The sequence below is a fragment of the Dermochelys coriacea genome, chromosome 21, assembly GCF_009764565.3.
Source record: "Dermochelys coriacea isolate rDerCor1 chromosome 21, rDerCor1.pri.v4, whole genome shotgun sequence".
Classification (NCBI taxonomy): domain Eukaryota; kingdom Metazoa; phylum Chordata; order Testudines; family Dermochelyidae; genus Dermochelys; species Dermochelys coriacea.
The window spans coordinates 14951095-14973175 of record NC_050088.1 but is presented as its reverse complement, the minus strand read 5'-3'; the positions used below and the strand labels follow the sequence as shown (position 1 = coordinate 14973175).

General features: G+C 50.3%; 1 protein-coding gene across 1 annotated transcript in view; it reads left to right on the top strand.

Moving 5' to 3' along the window:
• The first annotated feature begins 233 nt into the window (after positions 1-233).
• LOC119846499 (arginyl aminopeptidase) overlaps positions 234-22081 on the top strand; it is a 34546-nt gene continuing 12698 nt past the window's right edge. Inside the window, exons 1-3 of the mRNA XM_038380277.2 lie at positions 234-632; positions 11915-12055; positions 15421-15572. Of these exons, the coding sequence (XP_038236205.1) occupies positions 258-632; positions 11915-12055; positions 15421-15572 (668 nt within the window). The 5' untranslated portion in view covers positions 234-257. The remainder of the gene's footprint in view (positions 633-11914; positions 12056-15420; positions 15573-22081) is intronic.

The window sequence follows — 22081 nt, the reverse complement described above, 5'->3', positions numbered from 1 at the left end:
TCCCCAGTGCCCCATCCCCGCCCCATGCCCCATCCCCTAGGCTCAGCCGCTGCTCCACGCACACTGCCCTCCCTTTTTCTCCCGCACCGCGCCCCCGGTGCCCTAACGCACCCCACATTCCCAGTCCCCACCCGCTGTTCCCCAACTTCCGCCCGCTGCTCCGACCCTCCCCCCTCTTTGTAGCGATTTTTACGCTCCGCCCCCACGTGCGAGGCCCCCGCCCCTCCCCCGGCCGCCTCCCGGGCAGCCCAGCAGCGATGGCGGCGGCGGGGCGGCGGGCGCGGGACGTGGCCTCCGCCTGCAGCGCCGAGAGCTTCGAGCTGCGGCACCTGCACCTGGCGCTGCGCGTGGCCTTCGGGCCGCCGGGCCCCGGGCGGCTGGAGGGCTCGGCCCGGCTGGAGCTGCGCTGCCTGCGGGACGGCGCGGCCGAGCTCAGCCTGGACTCGCACCCCAGCCTGGCCGTGCGCCGCGTGGGGCTGGCGGCGCCGGCCGGGGACCCGCGGCCGCTGCTCTTCGAGAGCCGCCCCTTCGCCAGCTACGGCTCGGCGCTGCGCGTCCTCCTGCCCGAGCCGCTGCGCGCCGGGGAGTGCCTGGCGCTGGACATCGCCTACCGCACGGGCGAGGGGCCGGGGGTGAGCGGGCTGCTGCCCCCCAATCCCGCGGCTGCCCCTGACCCCTCGCTGGGCCCGGGGGTCGCTGCTGCCCCCGGGCTGCCCCCCAATCGCGCGGCTGCCCCCTGACCCCTCGCTGGGCCCGGGGGTCGCTGCTGCCCCCGGGCTGCCCCCCAATCGCGCGGCTGCCCCCTGACCCCTCGCTAGGCCCTGGGGTCGTTGCCGCCCCCCACCCCGAGTCCCCGGGCTGCCGCCCCCTCACTGCTGCCCCCGAGTCCCCGGGCTGCCCCCCAATCCTGCTGCTGCCCCCTGACCCCTCGCTGGGCCCTGGGGTCGCTGCTGCCTCCGAGTCCCCGGGCTGCCCCCCAATCCTGCTGCTGCCCCCTGACCCCTCGCTGGGCCCTGGGGTCGTTGCTGCCCCCGAGTCCCCGGGCTGCCCCCCAATCCCGCAGCTGCCCCCTGACCCCTCGCTGGGCCCGGGGGTCGCTGCTGCCCCCGGGCTCCCCCCAATCCCGCGGCTGCCCCCTGACCCCTCGCTGGGCCCTGGGGTCGTTGCTGCCCCCGAGTCCCCAGGCTGCCCCCCAATCCTGCGGCTGCCCCCTGACCCCTTGCTGGGCCCTGGGGTCGCTGCTGCCCCCGGGCTGCCCCCCAATCCCGCTGCTGCCCCCTGACCCCTCGCTGGGCCCTGGGGTCGTTGCTGCCCCCGAGTCCCCGGGCTGCCCCCCAATCCCGCTGCTGCCCCCTGACCCCTCGCTGGCCCCTGGGGTCGTTGCTGCCCCCTTGCTGCTGCCCCCGAGTCCCCGGGCTGCCCCCCAATCCCACTGCTGCCCCCTGACCCCTCGCTGGGCCCTGGGGTCGTTGCCGCCCCCTCGCTGCTGCCCCCAAGTCCCCGGGGTGCCCCCTGACCCCTCGCTGGGCCCTGGGGTCGCTGCTGCCCCCGGGCTGCCCCCCAATCCTGCTGCTGCCCCCTGACCCCTCGCTAGGCCCTGGGGTCGTTGCCGCCCCCCACCCCGAGTCCCCGGGCTGCCGCCCCCTCACTGCTGCCCCCGAGTCCCCGGGCTGCCCCCCAATCCCGCTGCTGCCCCCTGACCCCTCGCTGGGCCCTGGGGTCGTTGCCGCCCCCTCGCTGCTGCCCCCAAGTCCCCAGGCTGCCCCCTGACCCCTCGCTGGGCCCTGGGGTCGCTGCTGCCCCCGGGCTGCCCCCCAATCCTGCTGCTGCCCCCTGACCCCTCGCTGGGCCCTGGGGTCGCTGCTGCCCCCGAGTCCCTGGGCTGCCCCCCAATCCCGCTGCTGCCCCCTGACCCCTCGCTGGGCCCTGGGGTCGTTGCTGCCCCCGAGTCCCCGGGCTGCCCCCCAATCCCGCTGCTGCCCCCTGACCCTTCGCTGGGCCCTGGGGTCGTTGCCGCCCCCTTGCTGCTGGCTCCGAGTCCCCAGGCTGCCCCCTGACCCCTCGCTGGGCCCTGGGGTCGTTGCTGCCCCCGAGTCCCCGGGCTGTCCCCCAATCCCGCTGCTGCCCCTTGACCCCTCGCTAGGCCCTGGGGTCGTTGCCGCCCCCCACCCCGAGTCCCCGGGCTGCCGCCCCCTCACTGCTGCCCCCGAGTCCCCGGGCTGCCCCCCAATCCCGCTGCTGCCCCCTGACCCCTCGCTGGGCCCTGGGGTCGTTGCCGCCCCCTCGCTGCTGCCCCCAAGTCCCCGGGCTGCCCCCTGACCCCTCGCTGGGCCCTGGGGTCGCTGCTGCCCCCGGGCTGCCCCCCAATCCCGCTGCTGCCCCCTGACCCCTCGCTGGGCCCTGGGGTCGTTGCTGCCCCCGAGTCCCCGGGCTGCCCCCCAATCCCGCTGCTGCCCCCTGACCCTTCGCTGGGCCCTGGGGTCGTTGCCGCCCCCTTGCTGCTGGCTCCGAGTCCCCAGGCTGCCCCCTGACCCCTCGCTGGGCCCTGGGGTCGTTGCTGCCCCCGAGTCCCCGGGCTGCCCCCCAATCCCGCTGCTGCCCCCTGACCCCTCGCTAGGCCCTGGGGTCGTTGCCGCCCCCCACCCCGAGTCCCCGGGCTGCCGCCCCCTCACTGCTGCCCCCGAGTCCCCGGGCTGCCCCCCAATCCCGCTGCTGCCCCCTGACCCCTCGCTGGGCCCTGGGGTCGTTGCTGCCCCCTTGCTGCTGCCCCCTTGCTGCTGCCCCCGAGTCCCCGGGCTGCCCCCCAATCCCGCTGCTGCCCCCTGACCCCTCGCTGGGCCCTGGGGTCGTTGCTGCCCCCTCGCTGCTGCCCGCGAGTCCCTGGGCTGCCCCCCAATCCCGCTGCTGCCCCCTGACCCCTCGCTGGCCCTGGGGTCGTTGCCGCCCCCCACCCCGAGTCCCCGGGCTGCCGCCCCCTCGCTGCTGTCCCCGGGCTGCCCCCCAATCCCGCTGCTGCCCCCTGACCCCTCGCTGGGCCCTGGGGTCGTTGCTGCCCCCTCACTGCTGCCCCCAAGTCCCCAGGCTGCCCCCCAATCCCGCTGCTGCCCCCTGGCCCCTCGCTGGGCCCTGGGGTCGTTGCTGCCCCCCACCCCCCGAGTCCCCGGGCTGCCCCCGACCCCTCGCTGGGCCCTAGGGTCCCTTGCTGACTTCCACCTTGACCCTTTGCTGTTCGCCTGGGCTCCTGATCCCCCAGTCCCCAAGCTGCCCCCTGACCCCGGATCCTTTGCTGCCTCTCTGGGTCTTCCTGCTCCCCTAGTTCCCTTGCTTCCTGTGCTCCCTGTCCTCCAATCCACTTGCTGCCCTGCACCCTGACTCTGGGCCCCTCCATCCTAATTTCTCTGTGTCACCTGCTACCTCCCCATCTCCCTCTCTGCCCTGCCTTTCCTTCCTGGGGCAAGATTTCCAATCAATGAGTCTCCCCGGTCCCTAATGTGCTGACCACACTTTTTGTCTGAAACATTCTCGCTGAGTTTGAGGCTACTGGTTACCCACCCCCATCAGCTCTTGGTTTGCGGCTTGCAAGTGGCAGGCGCTTCACAGGGGATAGCTCCTGCACTGCCAGCAACCAGCCCGTGGCAGAGCAGAGAGGATGTATTCAAGGGCTGAATTCAAAGCCCCCTGCACCGAGCGTCACTGTTTATAGCAGTGCAAAGTGGGTGCAAAACACGTCCCAGGCAGGGTGGCAGTGTTCAGCATGCAGTTTGCACTGGAGTGTGAGGCAGTGACCAGTCTGGGTTGAAAGAGGAGTGGGGGGGGGGGATCTGGAGCAAGTCCTCAGTGTGATTTAGCCTGGCTCCTAAATCAGCCGGGGGAGTATGGGGTCATTGGAGGATAGAGATCTGGAAAGCAGGGAGCAACAGTGAGAAAAGGGAGTGATGGTGGCCTGAAGGTAACCATATTTATAGGTGTGACTTGCAAACACACACCTGAAAGGTCAGGGTGACTGTGAGATGATGTAAAGTGGCGGGTAGGTAGGAGGTCTCTGTCCAGGAAAGAAGCAATTGTGTGGAAGGGGGGAGGTGCGCCCTTTCTTCGGTGTAGCCTCCTTGGACGTATTTAGCTGCAGTGTGGTGAGTTTGCTTGGTCAGGATGGGCAGGAGCATGGCTAGGCAGGAGGATGGAAGTTCTGTATTATCCGAAGCTGAAGCTAGAGATCAGAGAAAACAAAACGGGGAGGAGGAAATTAACCTTTCCCATCTCCTTGTGCTCTTCTCAGGTCCCCAGCTCGGGCTCCAGTGATGCTAGCCCTGATTACAGCTAATCACCGCCTTTTGGTAAATCTAGGCAGCAGCAGGCTCTCAAAGAATGGAGTGTGGATGAGTTTCAGCCCATGAACTCGATCCCCTGCTAGGAAGCACTAACTGATAGTAACCCTCAGCAAAAACTTAAGTTTTGGTTTCTCTTGAGCTTCTGATTTCTCCTGGAACCAGGACAAACTGGTCCCAGCTGAAGGGTCCTGTTTCTTTCTGTGCATTGGCAGTCTGGGATTACTGACGCGCTTTCTGGTTCTAGCCTTGCCTAGCGAGTTTCATTTCTCTGTGGCAATCTCATAACTGCTTTTCCAAACCCCACCCCATCCTGGGGCAGGAAGGGAGTGGGGTGTTATCTGCTTCCAAAAGGCTGAGTCTGCTCAGAGAAATGTGGTGCTATGATTTGCCTGTTAGAAAATAGCAAAATTGCCAGAGAGTTGCATTTGCCATGAGTTAAAGTGAAAGTGTCTCTGTCCCTGCAAAGAACAGTACTCCGGTTATTTTGTTGGCTTATTTATCCCAGACCCGCTCAGCATCCTGGCTCCTTTCAGTAGTTAAATGAAAGCCTTCAAGTTCTTCATGAGAGAAGAGCTAATACAAATGGATGAGCTGTAGTAATTCTGAATTTTAAATGCTGAGAATAAAAACTTCACGGCTAGGAATGGGCAGCCGAGCTGGAACGAGAGAGGAGCGGATCCAGACCTGTGCTTATGCTTGGAGGGCCTGCAATCACTGTTGATTTATTTGCTTTTTTGTGTCTTTTTGAATTCCTGGTTTTGGGCAGGAAGTGGCAATGCTACGGCAGTGCGTGTGAGCCCAAGGCTAACTGCCTGTTTCCAACTTGGTCAAAAGCAAGAGAGTTTGCAAACGTTGAGCTACTGCCTTAGTGGTCAGAGTTCAGAGAAGCAACTGGTTTCTTAGGACTCTTAGCCAAATTTTTTAGATTTTTCCCTTCGATCGTCTAATTTCTGCCCATCTGGATTCCAAGGGGGATTTCAGAGTCATTGAAGCAGGCTCTTGATCACACCAGCCTAAATTTGGAGGAACTGACTTCAGTAATTATTCTAGGTTTACACAAGAGTAAATGAAATCAGGAATCAGCCCAGAATAACACCCCTTACTAAGCTTAGTTCTTGTTTTCTTTTTTAAAGCTTTTCATGCACCTGAGTGGTACTTAGGTCTTGTCTGCACTAGACACGGTTTGCTGGTATAGCAAGCTGGTTATCTGCCCTAGGGAAGATGTACCTTATGCCTATTCCTCAAACAAAATAAGTATACTGGAAAAAGGATTCTTTTGCTAATAGAAAAGGAGTACTTGTGGCACCTTAGAGACTAACAAATTTATTAGAGCATAAGCTTTCGTGAGCTACAGCTCACTTCATCGGATGCATTTGGTGGAAAAAACAGAGGAGAGATTTATATACACACACAGAGAACATGAAACAATGGGTTTATCATACACACTGTAAGGAGAGTGATCACTTAAGATAAGCCATCACCAACAGCAGGGGGGGGAAGGAGGAAAACCTTTCATGGTGACAAGCAAGGTAGGCTAATTCCAGCAGTTAACAAGAATATCAGAGGAACAGTGGGGGGTGGGGTGGGAGGGAGAAATACCATGGGGAAATAGTTTTACTTTGTGTAATGACTCATCCATTCCCAGTCTCTATTCAAGCCTAAGTTAATTGTATCTAGTTTGCAAATTAATTCCAATTCAGCAGTCTCTCCTTGGAGTCTGTTTTTGAAGCTTTTTTGTTGAAGTATAGCCACTCTTAGGTCTGTGATCGAGTGACCAGAGAGATTGAAGTGTTCTCCAACTGGTTTTTGAATGTTATAATTCTTGACGTCTGATTTGTGTCCATTCATTCTTTTACGTAGAGACTGTCCAGTTTGGCCAATGTACATGGCAGAGGGGCATTGCTGGCACATGATGGCATATATCACATTGGTAGATGCGCAGGTGAACGAGCCTCTGATATTCTTTTTGCGAATACAGACTAACACGGCTGCTACTCTGAAATCTTTTGCTAATGTAACTTGTGCCTACCTTAGGGCTTTTGCTGGTAGAGCTGTCATTTGGGAGGGCGTGATTTTTTTTGCACACTCCTGCCAGTAAAACTTTCTAGTGTAGATCAGGCCTAGCTCCTTCCTGGGGAAATCGCTGATATGCCTAAGTCCTTTTGCTGGTTTCATTTGGGGAACTGAAAGAAGCTAAACCAACAAAAGAACTCTTGCTAGTATGAGGTATCTCCCAACCAGGGGAGTTGGCCAGTGTGGCTATACATGTATATTTGTGCTGATAAACTCTTTCTAGTGGAGATAAGGCCTGGGTGTGGGCTGTACATCTGGGGGAGAGCTTGGTCAATTTACAGCTGCCTTTAAACTACTTCGTGAGGTTTGGCTACACAGGGAAATAGAGTATGATTATATGGCTGTAGTAATAGCCGGAGCCTCGCGAACCAGCTGAGCGGCAGCGAACCAGCGGAGCAGCGGGGACAGCAGAGCAGCTCACAGCAGGAGTTTGCCTGGGACTGGTAAGTATCCGAGTGTGTGTGTTTGCTTGCTGAGGAAGTATCCGAGCGTGTGTTTGCTGGGAGGGAGCCTGAGTGAGTGTCTGATTGGCTGCTAGCCTGCAGGGGGCGGGCATTAGGGTGTCTGTGTGTTTGCGTCAGGGAAGCCTGGCTGTTTAAAAATAGCCGGAGCCTCGCGAACCAGCTGAGCGGCAGCGAACCAGCGGAGCAGCGGGGACAGCAGAGCAGCTCACAGCAGGAGTTTGCCTGGGAGTTCGCCTGGAGCGAGCCCAGTGAGGCTTACATCTTGCCAACATCTCTGAGGAAGCTCTGTAGTAGGTAGGTGATATGGAAGGGGGGAATTCAGCTGTTGTGACCTGCACTGGATGTGCCATGTTTGTCTTTCTTCCACAGGACAGAAGCGACTTTGTCTGTACAAAGTGCAAGCTGGTCTCCATATTGGAAGAGAAGATTGAAGGTCTGGAGCAACAGGTAACGACCCTGCGTTGTATACGAGAGACTGAGGATTTTCTGGACCAAACTCAGGATAGCCTTCTAGGGGCACAAAGCTCTAAAGATGTAGAGCAGGTTGCACAGAGGAGCCAAGAGGCCAGTGAAGAAGCTTGGCAACATGTGACCTCCAGAAGAGGTAAGCGGAATGTCCGGGTTCCAGTAACACAGACACAGGTAACTAACCGCTTTCATGTTCTCTCCACAGGTACCAATGCGGAGAGTGGACCAGATGATATGTCTGGGGGGAGAAAGCAGAAGGAGACTCCGCTGGTTGGGAGGCATGAGATGCGATGTCCTGAGGTTGGGGGTTCCACGCCCACCACTCCCAAGAGGAGAAGGCGGGTGGTGGTGGTCGGGGACTCTCTCCTCCGGGGGACTGAGTCATCTATCTGCCGCCCTGACCGGGAAAACCGAGAAGTCTGCTGCTTGCCAGGGGCTAAGATTCGTGATGTGACGGAGAGACTGCCGAGACTCATCAAGCCCTCGGATCGCTACCCCTTCCTGCTTCTCCACGTGGGCACCAATGATACTGCCAAGAATGACCTTGAGCGGATCACTGCGGACTATGTGGCTCTGGGAAGAAGGATAAAGGAGTTGGAGGCGCAAGTGGTGTTCTCGTCCATCCTCCCCGTGGAAGGAAAAGGCCTGGGTAGGGACCGTCGAATCGTGGAGGTCAACGAATGGCTACGCAGGTGGTGTCGGAGAGAAGGCTTTGGATTCTTTGACCATGGGATGGTGTTCCATGAAGGAGGAGTGCTGGGCAGAGACGGGCTCCATCTTACGAAGAGAGGGAAGAACATCTTTGCCAGCAGGCTGGCTAACCTAGTGAGGAGGGCTTTAAACTAGGTTCACCGGGGGAAGGAGACCAAAGCCCTGAGGTAAGTGGGAAAGCGGGATACCGGGAGGAAGCACAGGCAGGAAGGTCTGTGAGGGGAGGGCTCCTGCCTCATACTGGGAATGAGGGGCGATCAACAGGTTATCTCAAGTGCTTATATACAAATGCACAAAGCCTTGGAAACAAGCAGGGAGAACTGGAGGTCCTGGTGATGTCAAGGAATTATGACGTGATTGGAATAACAGAGACTTGGTGGGATAACTCACATGACTGGAGTACAGTCATGGATGGTTATAAACTGTTCAGGAAGGACAGGCAGGGCAGAAAAGGTGGGGGAGTAGCACTGTATGTAAGGGAGCAGTATGACTGCTCAGAGCTCCGGTACGAAACTGTGGAAAAACCTGAGTGTCTCTGGATTAAGTTTAGAAGTGTGTGCAACAAGAGTGATGTCATGGTGGGAGTCTGCTATAGACCACCAGACCAGGGGGATGAGGTGGATGAGGCTTTCTTCCGGCAACTCACGGAAGCTACTAGATCGCATGCCCTGATTCTCATGGGTGACTTTAATTTTCCTGATATCTGCTGGGAGAGCAATACAGCGGTGCATAGACAATCCAGGAAGTTTTTGGAAAGCGTAGGGGACAATTTCCTGGTGCAAGTGCTAGGGGAGCCAACTAGGGGGAGCGCTTTTCTTGACCTGCTGCTCACAAACCGGGTAGAATTAGTGGGGGAAGCAAAAGTGGATGGGAATCTGGGAGGCAGTGACCATGAGTTGGTTGAGTTCAGGATCCTGACGCAGGGAAGAAAGGTAAGCAGCAGGATACGGACCCTGGACTTCAGGAAAGCAGACTTTGACTCCCTCAGGGAACAGATGGCCAGGATCCCCTGGGGGACTAACATGAAAGGGAAGGGAGTCCAGGAGAGCTGGCTGTATTTCAAGGAATCCCTGTTGAGGTTACAGGGACAAACCATCCCGATGAGTCGAAAGAATAGTAAATATGGCAGGCGACCAGCTTGGCTTAATGGTGAAATCCTAGCGGATCTTAAACATAAAAAAGAAGCTTACAAGAAGTGGAAGCTTGGACATATGACCAGGGAAGAGTATAAAAATATTGCTCGGGCATGTAGGAAAGATATCAGGAGGGCCAAATCGCACCTGGAGCTGCAGCTAGCAAGAGATGTCAAGAGTAACAAGAAGGGTTTCTTCAGGTATGTTGGCAACAAGAAGAAAGCCAAGGAAAGTGTGGGCCCCTTACTGAATGAGGGAGGCAAGCTAGTGACAGAGGATGTGGAAAAAGCTAATGTACTCAATGCTTTTTTTGCCTCTGTTTTCACTAACAAGGTCAGCTCCCAGACTGCTGTGCTGGGCAACACAAAACGGGGAAGAGATGGCCAGCCCTCTGTAGAGATAGAGGTGGTTAGGGACTATTTAGAAAAGCTGGACGTGCACAAGTCCATGGGGCCGGACGAATTGCATCCGAGAGTGCTGAAGGAATTGGCGGCTGTGATTGCAGAGCCCTTGGCCATTATCTTTGAAAACTCGTGGCGAACGGGGGAAGTCCCGGATGACTGGAAAAAAGGCTAATGTAGTGCCCATCTTTAAAAAAGGGAAGAAGGAGGATCCTGGGAACTACAGGCCGGTCAGCCTCACCTCAGTCCCTGGAAAAATCATGGAGCAGGTCCTCAAAGAATCAATCCTGAAGCACTTAGAGGAGAGGAAAGTGATCAGGAACAGTCAGCATGGATTCACCAAGGGAAGGTCATGCCTGACTAATCTAATCGCCTTTATGATGAGATTACTGGTTCTGTGGATGAAGGGAAAGCAGTGGATGTATTGTTTCTTGACTTTAGCAAAGCTTTTGACACGGTCTCCCACAGCATTCTTGTCAGCAAGTTAAGGAAGTATGGGCTGGATGAATGCACTATAAGGTGGGTAGAAAGCTGGCTAGATTGTCGGGCTCAACGGGTAGTGATCAATGGCTCCATGTCTAGTTGGCAGCCGGTGTCAAGTGGAGTGCCCCAGGGGTCGGTCCTGGGGCCCGTTTTGTTCAATATCTTCATAAATGATCTGGAGGATGGTGTGGATTGCACTCTCAGCAAATTTGCGGATGATACTAAACTGGGAGGAGTGGTAGATACGCTGGAGGGGAGGGATAGGATACAGAAGGACCTAGACAAATTGGAGGATTGGGCCAAAAGAAATCTAATGAGGTTCAATAAGGATAAATGCAGGGTCCTGCACTTAGGATGGAAGAATCCAATGCACCGCTACAGACTAGGGACCGAATGGCTCGGCAGCAGTTCTGCGGAAAAGGACCTAGGGGTGACAGTGGACGAGAAGCTGGATATGAGTCAGCAGTGTGCCCTTGTTGCCAAGAAGGCCAATGGCATTTGGGTTGTATAAGTAGGGGCATAGCGAGCAGATCGAGGGACGTGATCGTTCCCCTCTATTCGACACTGGTGAGGCCTCATCTGGAGTACTGTGTCCAGTTTTGGGCCCCACACTACAGGAAGGATGTGGATAAATTGGAAAGAGTACAACGAAGGGCAACGAAAATGATTAGGGGTCTAGAGCACATGACTTATGAGGAGAGGCTGAGGGAGCTGGGATTGTTTAGTCTGCAGAAGAGAAGAATGAGGGGGGATTTGATAGCTGCTTTCAACTACCTGAAAGGGGGTTTCAAAGAGGATGGCTCTAGACTGTTCTCAATGGTAGCAGATGACAGAACGAGGAGTAATGGTCTCAAGTTGCAATGGGGGAGGTTTAGATTGGATATTAGGAAAAACTTTTTCACTAAGAGGGTGGTGAAACACTGGAATGCGTTACCTAGGGAGGTGGTAGAATCTCCTTCCTTAGAGGTTTTTAAGGTCAGGCTTGACAAAGCCCTAGCTGGGATGATTTAACTGGGACTTGGTCCTGCTTTGAGCAGGGGGTTGGACTAGATGACCTTCTGGGGTCCCTTCCAAACCTGATATTCTATGATTCTATGATTCTATGATACCGGTAGAATTCCTTGCACAAACACTCTGTTCCAGTATAATGACAGGTTTCAGAGTAGCAGCCGTGTTAGTCTGTATTCGCAAAAAGAAAAGGAGTACTTGTGGCACCTTAGAGACTAACAAATTTATTAGAGCATAAGCTTTTGTGAGCTACAGCTCACTTCATCGGATGCATCTGATGAAGTGAGCTGTAGCTCACGAAAGCTTATGCTCTAATAAATTTTAGTCTCTAAGGTGCCACAAGTACTCCTTTTCTTTTTGTTCCAGTATAGTTACTTCACTTTGTGGTTATCAAACCAGCCGATCTACAAACTGTTCCTGGAATAGGCCAAGGGGACGGATCTGGGTTTGTCACGTCCAGTTGTGTGTGTGTTGCTCCACCTGAATGCAGCACGTTGCTTTTGTGTCAGTGATGCTGATTAAGATTTGTTAAGATCCCAGGGCAGCTCACAGACTTAGTCAAGCCTTGAAGTTTTGCGTGAGTTTAACTTGAATCTGACTGTCTTGTTTGATATTTTTACTGACTTTCCCTCTCCTTGTTCTGCCTGCTGCTCCAGCTGTCCTGGCTGGACTCTTTCCAAACAGCCCAGAAGGGGAAGCCGTTCCTTTATGTCTCTGGCTTTCCTGTGCTCAACAGGTCCTTTTTCCCTGGCTTTCACACTCCAGCAATAAAAAGCACCTGTTCTGGAAAAATCCAGGAAAAGTCTCCCATCCCTCACATGAAGCTGTCTCTTGTCTCTCATCAGGTTTGTTGGCTCACTCCAGAGCAGACGGCAGGGAAGCAGAAGCCTTATATGTACACACAAGGCCAGGCTGTCCTCAATAGAAGTTTTTTCCCTGGCTTTGACACCCCTTCAGTTAAAAGTACATATTCAGCCACTATAAAGGTAAGCAGGAAAGGAATAAGAGTGCAAATTGGATCATTTGTGCAAACTTTTATTTAGGATAGAAAATTCATTTATCAAGAGGGCATCCATTTCTAGGCATTGGAAGGAGAAATCTTCGTAAGCTGTCACTTCAGACCGCTAACCTTATTAAAACAGAACATTGGGAAGTGCTGTGAACATTTGTCACCTATGTCTGAGATTCAGGACAGCCAGAAGGTCCTGATCTTCTTGCAGAGTTCATTGGTCAGAGTCCTCCATATGGACTCTATTATGTCATGCTGCTCCCAGCACCTGCTGCTCTTGCTCCTTGTTTGCCAAGCATAACAGTTACCTTCAGATCCCTCCTTAAAAGTGACCTGCAAAGGGCAGTTGAATAAAACGATTGTGCTCTGAGTCTCTCTCGCTTTTTAAATGATGAATAAGGAAGGCCTGAAAGGGCTATTTTCTGGGGGCGGAGGCAGTGTTTTGACTCTTAAGTTTAGAAATAACCAGCATGTCAAGTCTGGTCTGTCTTGGTTTTGCTAGAGCACCTCTGGCAGGGAGTGGGTTTGGAATCAGCATATTGCAAGCTCTTACATCTTCAAGAGGTGAGGGTGCTGAATCTTTTAGACAGAGGTACTCGATCCACAATATTTATTGGCAAGTGCAATTAAGGTAGTGTTAAGAAATCTCTTGCTGGCCCTTCGAGATAGGACAAGCACCTTCCAAATACTTAAAAAATAGAAACAGCACATAGAGAAGTAGCTTGATTGGTTTATTGGGGACTTTGAGCTTTGCTTATGTGTTGTTGAGGGAAAGTGAATTCAAAGTGCTGATTTTTTTTTTTTTTTTGAGTGCTGAAGTCTATGCATTGTTCGTGGGGCATAGCTGTTATGGGTGGTCATGATTGTAGTGAGAAAGATGGTTCTCTCTGGTACCCAGGGCCGATCTTGCAGAAGTACTGGAATATAAGGGCAGTGTCCTGTATCCAGGGAGGAGCCAGACTGGTGTGTGTTAGAGGGGCAGAGATGGTATGATATTTACCAGAGGTGGTTTTTACCCAGTAAAATGTTTTTTTACTACCCTGGGAAGAACTAGTTATTTTAAAAGCTGTTTCATTAATGCACACCATCATACTTAGTTTTAATTTATATATTCAAATTGTGGTTCCATTGGGCAGTAGGTTCGGAGATTAATTCAGGGTTGTACGAATAAAATAAAACTGCAGTGGGCGTAATACTAATATATGTAATTATACACTGTAATTATAATACTGAATGTTGGTATGGCTCTATTTTGGTTTGGTATTTTTTCAGTGAAGTTATGCATGTCATGACTCCTATTTCAGTTTTCACTGTTATGCAAACAAAAGTCAAAAACGTTCAATTACATAAGAACAACAATAATGCAGAGTTGGCTTGAAACATTTAAGCAATCAGAAGCATGCAGAATTGCTGATTACCAGTCCTGGTCCATTTGGCCACGCAGCAGTCTGTCGCAGAAGACCAACTTTAATGCAGTGGGTCAATCGAGCCTATTCCTTCGTTCTGAATGGATGTATCCAAAGCTGGAAAAAATTTGTTCTGTGCTTGTATAACTTGCTGGACACTGATGCAATTGCCCCACCAGTTCTATGAATTCAAATGGTATATCAGCATTTTTAGTCCCCCTCCCACCCCCCCACTGTGTTAGAGGAAACTTGATAGCGTCTGAAAACATTGATTTTTGGATAAGGAGTTTTTACTTTAAATATAAATAAATATGGCAGAAATTTGGGATTTTTGCTGAGCAACCACTGCCTTGCAATTTTTTTTGTTCAGCTGACAATTTCTTTGGATGAAGGAGGTTGGCCAACGTGTACATGAGTAAGTGCCTCCTGAAATCTTTGTGCACCACACAAAGCAGAAAAACAAATATTCATTTATCAGTAGATCTACCATATTTCATATGCAGCATCAATTGTTAATGTGTCCCTTTTGGAGTGTGACAAGTGCCACAGCAGCTGGATTCAACTGACCGATCAAGTTGTTTGCTTCTCAGTAAATCTCTTGATTATTAGTTATATTGACAATTCAGTCTTCAAGTTCTGCATCAAGATCACTTGCAATCTTGAGATGTGACTGATTTTTAACATGTTTCTGTCTTTGTTGGTTGACTGTTCCATTGTACGTCGGCAGGGATTTGGGGTTTTACAGATCCTTGGCATTCTTTTAACCGGGCTAATGGTGATTATGAAAGTACTTTGGCTAAATCCACTTCAACAAGACCTTAAACCACATGCTTTGACACATGTTGCATATTTACAAATGTCCTAAGCATGCATACATAACCAAGGTGTCATCTTTTTCCAGATCACTTCTTGTACTTTACATCTTTTTCTCATTGTCAGGCAGCTCTTAACACAACCACCGTACAGTTCACTTGTAAATGTCTTGGCTTCTCTGGCCAGTGTAGCACAGTGCTTTCCAGTTTTCTCATTGTTTCCAGTGTGAACTGCTGATACATAATGAGTTTTCCCTATCTGCATCCAGTTAGCTATCACTGGATCACTGTGCACATTACTCCATCCAGCGTGTATTAATTCATTATGTGCTTCCACCTTCAAGTCAGCATCAGTAACTGTGTCTAATAGTTCACCTGCTACCTGCTTTTTGACTGGGTGCTTTGTAAGCTGGCCTTTGCTAGTTTGCTGGAAAAGTTGGATGCTTAGTAACAGAAAAGGGAATACAACAGCCATAAAAACTTGTGCAATCTTCAAGGCTATTTTTTGTTTCAGTTTAGGAGTTGTTTTTGTAACACACACACACACACACACACACACCACCCCCCTCTCTTCGCGGTTGAAAAACTGATTCTTCCTCCTCATCTTTGCCCGACCTGGAGCCAGCTTTCTTTTGTTGTATTTGGCAATGGTAATGCCGTATTGTCAGTACCTTTATCCTCAATGTGATTCTAATACTCTCACACGTTTAACCAAATTCTGTGATTCTTGGGTTTTTGTTAGAGAAAGATGGTAGCTGAGAGGTTAACTAGGGATGCAAAGTGATAGTTTCCAATAACTCAGCCAGCATTGCTAATATATCAAGATAGAGGTTAACTCCCCAGCCTGAAATACTGCATTCAGCACACACCAGGATACTGGGCTGGATGGACCTTTGGTCTGACCCAGTATGGCCATTCTTATGTTCTTACAATGCTTTCTCCTGCCTCGAAAGGTGTTGTGGGGTTTGAGATCCAGGTGGTAGAAGCATTGTTAACTGGAGCTTGACTTTGGGAATGTTCATCATGGTCACAGAGCAGTCAGGATAGCTCAAATCCACCCCTAACATTTGCAGTGTGACTCCCCTCTCCTGATGGAGGCTGTTTACAGGTGTCTCCATTGCTAGGTCCCTGAAGGCTTCACAGCTGTGATGAGTGCCACAACCTGGGAGAAGCAGGAGAAGGACAACACGTTCACCTTCAAGATGTCCCAGCCGATCCCATCCTACCTGATTGCCTTGGCTGTTGGCGACATAGTTTCTGCTGAAGTCGGACCTCGGTAAGTGGCTCCCCTCTTATTCACAGGAGGAAGATCGTGCATTCAGTTATAACAAAGCCTGTGGCCTTGGTTGTAGCTTAGGTCTGAAGGGTTTGCCTCCCTAACGAGTATATCTACTATCCATCCCCTTGTTTGAGGGGAGCTCTTCCCCCAGCTCAACTCTTCATGTGAACATTGGGTAAAACTTGCCACTCTAGCTCCCATGCGCTGTGGTGTTCCCCTGATAGCTGCCTTTTCCACACTATTTGTCTTGCAGCATGTCCAAGCTCTGTCCTACCAGCCAGTCGTAAGCCGAGGGTGTCTTGCATGGGACTAGAATTAACCGTGGGTTATTTGTTACTATAAATCTGTGTCAAAACCAACCCAGTCATCTAAAACTTGGTTGCAGCTCTGCCAGTTGTTAATGGGTTATCAAGTCTCATGCTCAGCAGGAGACTTCATAACCCCTAAAATCAAATGACAGTAGCAAATTATATCCCTCCTGTCTGAGTAGTGCATCGGTGGCTTTCAGTACACTCCAGATTATCTGGTTATGGATCACATCTCATTCCTTGTCCTGGGCAAGTTTGTGGTGTGTGGTTTCCCCCCTCTTTCTGGGCAGAGGGGAATGCAGCTTCAAAGTGGTGCTGTGGAATTGCACTCCTGAGCCCTGTTGTCCAGCTCTGTACCTTGCTTTGAATGTGTTCCCCAAGTCACATATGCAGAGGGCTCTTAAAACATATCTACTGTTGGGTCCTGGGCACATGAGTCTGGCCACTCTTGCTTATGAGGAATAAATCCCCCCCCCCCTTTTTTTTCCAGCTCCTTTAATTCATAGATTCATGGATCTTTTAGGGCCAGAAAAGATCATTGAGTGTGATATCAAACCTTGCTTGATCCTTATTATTAAGGTCTAAAGATTAAATTAACAACACATGCAGTAAATGTCTCATAAGCCTTGTTTATGGCCAGACCTTTATTCTCTGGTTTAAAGTCCATTAACTGTTCCCAGTTCAACACACTCTTCACTTTTGTTGTAGCAAATGGTCACCCTCCATCCTCCAGATTCCCCTCCTGCATGCGGAGATAGTAGCCACTAGCCCACACAGGCGTGCAGAAGAGAGGGATGTTCAGGACTGCATACTGGAGAAGATGATGACTCTGTGAATAGATTCATAGATAGATACTAAGGTCAGAAGGGACCATTCTGATCATCTAGTCCGACCTCCTGCACAGCGCAAGCCACAGAATCTCACCCACCCACTCCTATGAAAAATCTCACCTATGTCTGAGCTATTGAAGTCCTTAAATCATGGTTTAAAGACTTCACGGAGCAGAGAAGCCTCCCTCAAGTCAACCATGCCCCATGCTACAGAGGAAGGTGAAAAACATCCAGGGCCTCTCCAATCTGCTCTGGAGGAAAATTCCTTCCCGGCCCCAAATATGGCAATCAGCTAAACCCTGAGCATATGGGCAAGATTCACCAGTCAGATACTACAAAAAATTCTTTCCTGGGTAACTCAGATCCCATCCATCTAATATCCCATCTCGGGGGATTTGGTCTATTTACCCTGAATATTTAAAGATCAATTACTTACCAAAATCCCATTATCCCATCATACCATCTCCTCCATAAACTTATCAAGTAGAATCTTAAAACCAGATAGATCTTTTGCCCCCACTGCTTCCCTTGGAAGGCTATTCCAAAACTTCACTCCTCTGATGGTTAGAAACCTTCGTCTGATTTCAAGTCTAAACTTCCTGGTGGCCAGTTTATATCTATTTGTTCTTGTGTCCACATTGGTGCTGAGCTTAAATAATTCCTCTCCCTCTCCTGTATTTATCCCTCTGATATATTTATAGAGAGCAATCATATCTCCCCTCAACCTTCTTTTAGTTAGGCTAAACAAGCCAAGCTCCTTAAGTCTCCTTTCATAAGACAAGTTTTCCATTCCTCGGATCATCCTAGTAGCCCTTCTCTGTACCTGCTCCAGTTTGAATTCATCCTCTTTAAACATGGGAGACCAGAACTGCACACAGTATTCTAGGTGAGGTCTCACCAGTGCCTTGTATAATGGTACTAAAACCTCCTTATCCCTACTGGAAATGCCTCTCCTGATGCATCCCAAAACTGCATTAGCTTTTTTCACAGCCATATCACGTTGGCAGCTCATAGTCATCCTATGATCAACCAATACTCCAAGGTCCTTCTCCTCTTCCGTTACTTCTAATTGATGCGTCCCCAACTTATAACTAAAATTCTTGTTATTAATCCCTAAATGCATAACCTTACACTTCTCACTATTAAATTTCATCCTATTACTATTACTCCAGTTTACAAGGTCATCCAGATCCTCCTGTATAATATCCCGATCCTTCTCCAAATTGGCAATACCTCCCAGCTTTGTATCATCTGCAAACTTTATTAGCACACTCCCACTTTTTGTGCCAAGGTCAGTAATAAAAAGATTAAATAAGATTGGTCCCAAAACCGATCCCTGAGGAACTCCACTGGTAACCTCCCTCCAACCTGACAGTTCGCCTTTCAGTAGGACCCGTTGCAGTCTCCCCTTTAACCAATTCCTTATCCACCTTTTGATGTTCATATTGATCCCCATCTTCTCCAATTTAACTAATAATTCCCCATGTGGCATGGTATCAAATGCCTTACTGAAATCTAGGTAAATTAGATCCACTGCATTTCCTTTATCTAAAAAATCTGTTACTTTTTTCAAAGAAGGAGATCAGGTTGGTTTGGCACGATCTACCTTTTGTAAAACCATGTTGTATTTTGTCCCATTGACTTCAATGTCCTTAACTAATTTCTCCTTCAAAATTTTTTCCAGGACCTTGCATACTACAGATGTCAAACTAACTGGCCTGTAGTTACCCGGATCATTTTTTTTTCCTTTCTTAAAAATAGGAACTACATTAGCAATTCTCCAATCATTCGGTACAACTCCTGAGTTCACAGATTCATTAAAAATTCTTGCTAATGGGCTTGCAATTTCAGGTGCCAATTCCTTTCATATTCTTGGATGAAGATTATCTGGGCCCTCCGATTTAGTCCCATTAAGCTGTTTGAGTTTCGCTTCTACCTCAGATATGGTAATATCTACCTCCATATCCTCCTTCCCATTTGTCATGCTACCATTATCCCTTAGATCCTCTTTAGCCTTATTAAAGACTGAGGCAAAGTATTTGTTTAGATATTGGGCCATGCCTAGATTATCTTTAACCTCCACTCCATCCTCAGTGTTAAGCGGCCCCACTTCTTCTTTCTTAGTTTTCTTCTTATTTATATGGCTAAAGAACCTTTTACTATTGATTTTAATTCCCTTTGCAAGGTCCAACTCTACTCGACTTTTAGCCTCTCACTTTATCCCTACATGTTCTGACCTCAATTAGGTAGCTTTCCTTGCTGATCCCTCCCATCTTCCACTCCCTGTATGCTTTCTGCTTCTTCTTAATCACCTCTCTAAGATGCTTGGTCTACAACTCCTTCCTATGAATTTTTTCCCCTTTCTTGGGATACAGGCTTCCGATAGCTTCTGCAGCTTTGATTTAAAGTAATCCCAGGCCTCCTCTACCTTTAGATCCATAAGTTCTTCAGTCCAATCCACTTTCCTAACTAATTTCCTTAATTTTTGAAAGTCAGCCCTTTTGAAATCAAAAACCCTAGTTGCAGATTTATTTTTGTTAATCCTTCCATTTCGTTTGAACTGAATTAGCTCATGATCACTTGAGCCAGGATTGTCCCCTACAACCATTTCTTCTATGAGGTCCTCGCTACTCACCAAAATTAAATCTAAAATGACGTCCCCTCTAGTCGGTTCAGCAACTACTTGATGAAGGAATCCATCAGCTATCGCATCTAGGAAAATCTGAGCCCTATTATTATTACTAGCACTGGTCCTCCAGTCTATATCTGGGAAGTTAGTCTCCCATGATCACGCAGTTTCCATTAGTATTTACTTTATTAAAAACATAAGGGCTCTATCCATATCCAAATTAGATCCCGGAGGTCTATAGCACACCCCAAGCACTATCGTAGGAGAGGCTTTACTAGTTATCTTCCCCAATGTAATTTTTGCCCAGACGGACTCTGTCTTATCCATTGCATCGCTTCTTATTTCTTTACATTCTACCTCATCATTGATATACAATGCTACTCCACCCCCTTTACCTTTGTTTCTGTCTTTCCTAAACAGCACATACCCTTCAATACCTGTAGTCCAGTCATGACTACTATTCCACCATGTTTCTGTTATCCCTATAATATCTGGTTTCACTTCCTGCACCAGTAGCTCTAGTTCCTCCATTTTGTTACCTAGGCTCCTCACATTGGTGTATAAACATCTTAATTTTTGCTGTTTGGCCTCCCTCACACTTTGTACCCTATTAGGCACAGTCATTCTACAGCCATTATAGTCTACTATTAGACTAGTATCCACACCGCCCTCGCTCCTTATACATTCTCCTACCCACGGCTGTATCCTTTCTTACTTCGTCGTCTTCCCTCTCAATGCTAAAATCTGGTGTGGAGATTTCCTGGACATCTCCCAACCATCTCACCCTAATTCCTAGTTTAAAGCTCTCTCTATCAGTTGTGCCAGCCTTGAACCTAGAAGTCTATTTCCTTCCCTACTTAGATGAAGTCCATCCCGAGAGAACTGTCCTCTGTCCGTGAATGCCTCCCAGTGGCCATACATCCCAAAGCCCTCCTTATAGCACCACTGCCTAAGCCATCTGTTGACGGTCATAATCTTGTCACACCTTTGTTGCCCTTCTCTAGGAACAGGAAGGATCCCGCTAAAGATCACCTGAGCCTCAATTTCCTTAAGCGTCTTCTCCAGCCTAGCATAGTCTCCCTTAATACTTTCCAGCGAGAATCTAGCCGTATCATTTGTTCCCACATGAAGGATAATTAGGGGATTCTTTCCCGCTCCCTCTAGGATTCTTTTCAACCTCAGGTCTACATCCTGTATCTTAGCACCCGGAAGACAGCACACCCTTCTATTCTCTGGAACAGCTCTAGTTACAGGCCTGTCTATTCTTCTCAATAGAGTCCCCGATCACATAGACCTGCCTTTTCCTGGTGACGGTGCTATTCTCCAGTCTCTCCCCTGTTCCCTCCGGCTGCAAGTTCTTTCCATTCCTATTTTCCCTTATAATCCTCTTCAACCCATCCTGTATCCTCCTGGGGCTCATATTTGGTGTAATCTCCCTTTGCTCTTCCGCTTTTCCTATGAGACTAGCCTCTCTTCTCTTCTTCCTTACCCTTCCACCTTCAACAAGTACCTGCTGAGCCCCTTCTTCACTTTCCAACTCTGCAAACCTATTCCTAAGCTCTATTTCTCCTTCACTAGCCCGTCTTTTCCTCTGCCTGGTTCTTTTAGTCACATGCTTCCACTGACCACTCTCCTCACCCAGTCTCCCCTCAAAATTTCCCAGCCCTGCTTCCATCTGTGAGTCTGAGCTTTTCCCTTCAGATACCTCATATCTTTGCTCCATCATCTGCTCAAACCCCTTCCTAAACTCAACGAGACTTTCCACCTGCATCTCCAAACCTCGGATCTTTTCCTCCATCAGCTCTATCAGCCGGCATTTCATGCAGAAAAAACTCTTACCAGGTCCCCCCTCCAGGATCATGTACATACCACAGCTTCCACATCCAGTCATCCTCATTGTGTCTTCCACTACAGGAGTCACTCCCACAGCTGTCTCTGTATCTGTCATCGCCTTCCCACCTAAATCCTGTTAATCTGGGAAACACAAACCACACCAAAAAGACCCCCCCCCCCGGCAAAAGCAAACCCCAAACAAGCACCACAATACAAACTCCCCTTGCAAACTCCCACTCAAACTCCCCTGTTTAGAGCTCTGTTTGCTAGCTCCTGTGCCGCTGCAGCTGTCTGTGCCGCTGCCGGACTGATAGGACCTCTAGTCAGAAGCCCCACCCCCTAAGCAAGGCTCAGCTGCCCTCCCAGCACACAGCCCCTACACACACACAAATACTAAAAATACAAAACCAAGTACAACTACCTTCTCCAACAGAACTCAACTCCACTCAAACTCCCCTGTTTAGAGCTCTGATTGCTAGCTCCTGTGCATCATTGTGTAGGAAGTGATGGGGCCATGCCTAGTCAGGCATTTTTCAAATGAAATTTGGAAAGGTATCCTTTACATGTGAGGAAGTTGGAAAGCAAGCTGCTGAAAATCACCAGAGTCCGAGCGTGTCATCTAAGGCTTGTGAAGGAAAGAAAGTACCGAGCTAGCTTAAGCTTTGACAAAGCTCTGCTACGAATCCCCGGATTGGCTACTCACTGAGAAAAGAGAGGTGCTAATGTTGGGGGGGGGTGGGGGAGGTCCTCCTTTTTAAAAAAAAAAAAAAAACAAAAACAAAACCCAAAGCTGCTGGCGATGCTGGTGGCTAGGCTGGTGAGTCTAAACTGGGTTCCCAGGCAAAGGAGCATAAACCGATTTGAACAATGCACTGGGATAAGTCAAACCAGCAGCCATGCCACTGT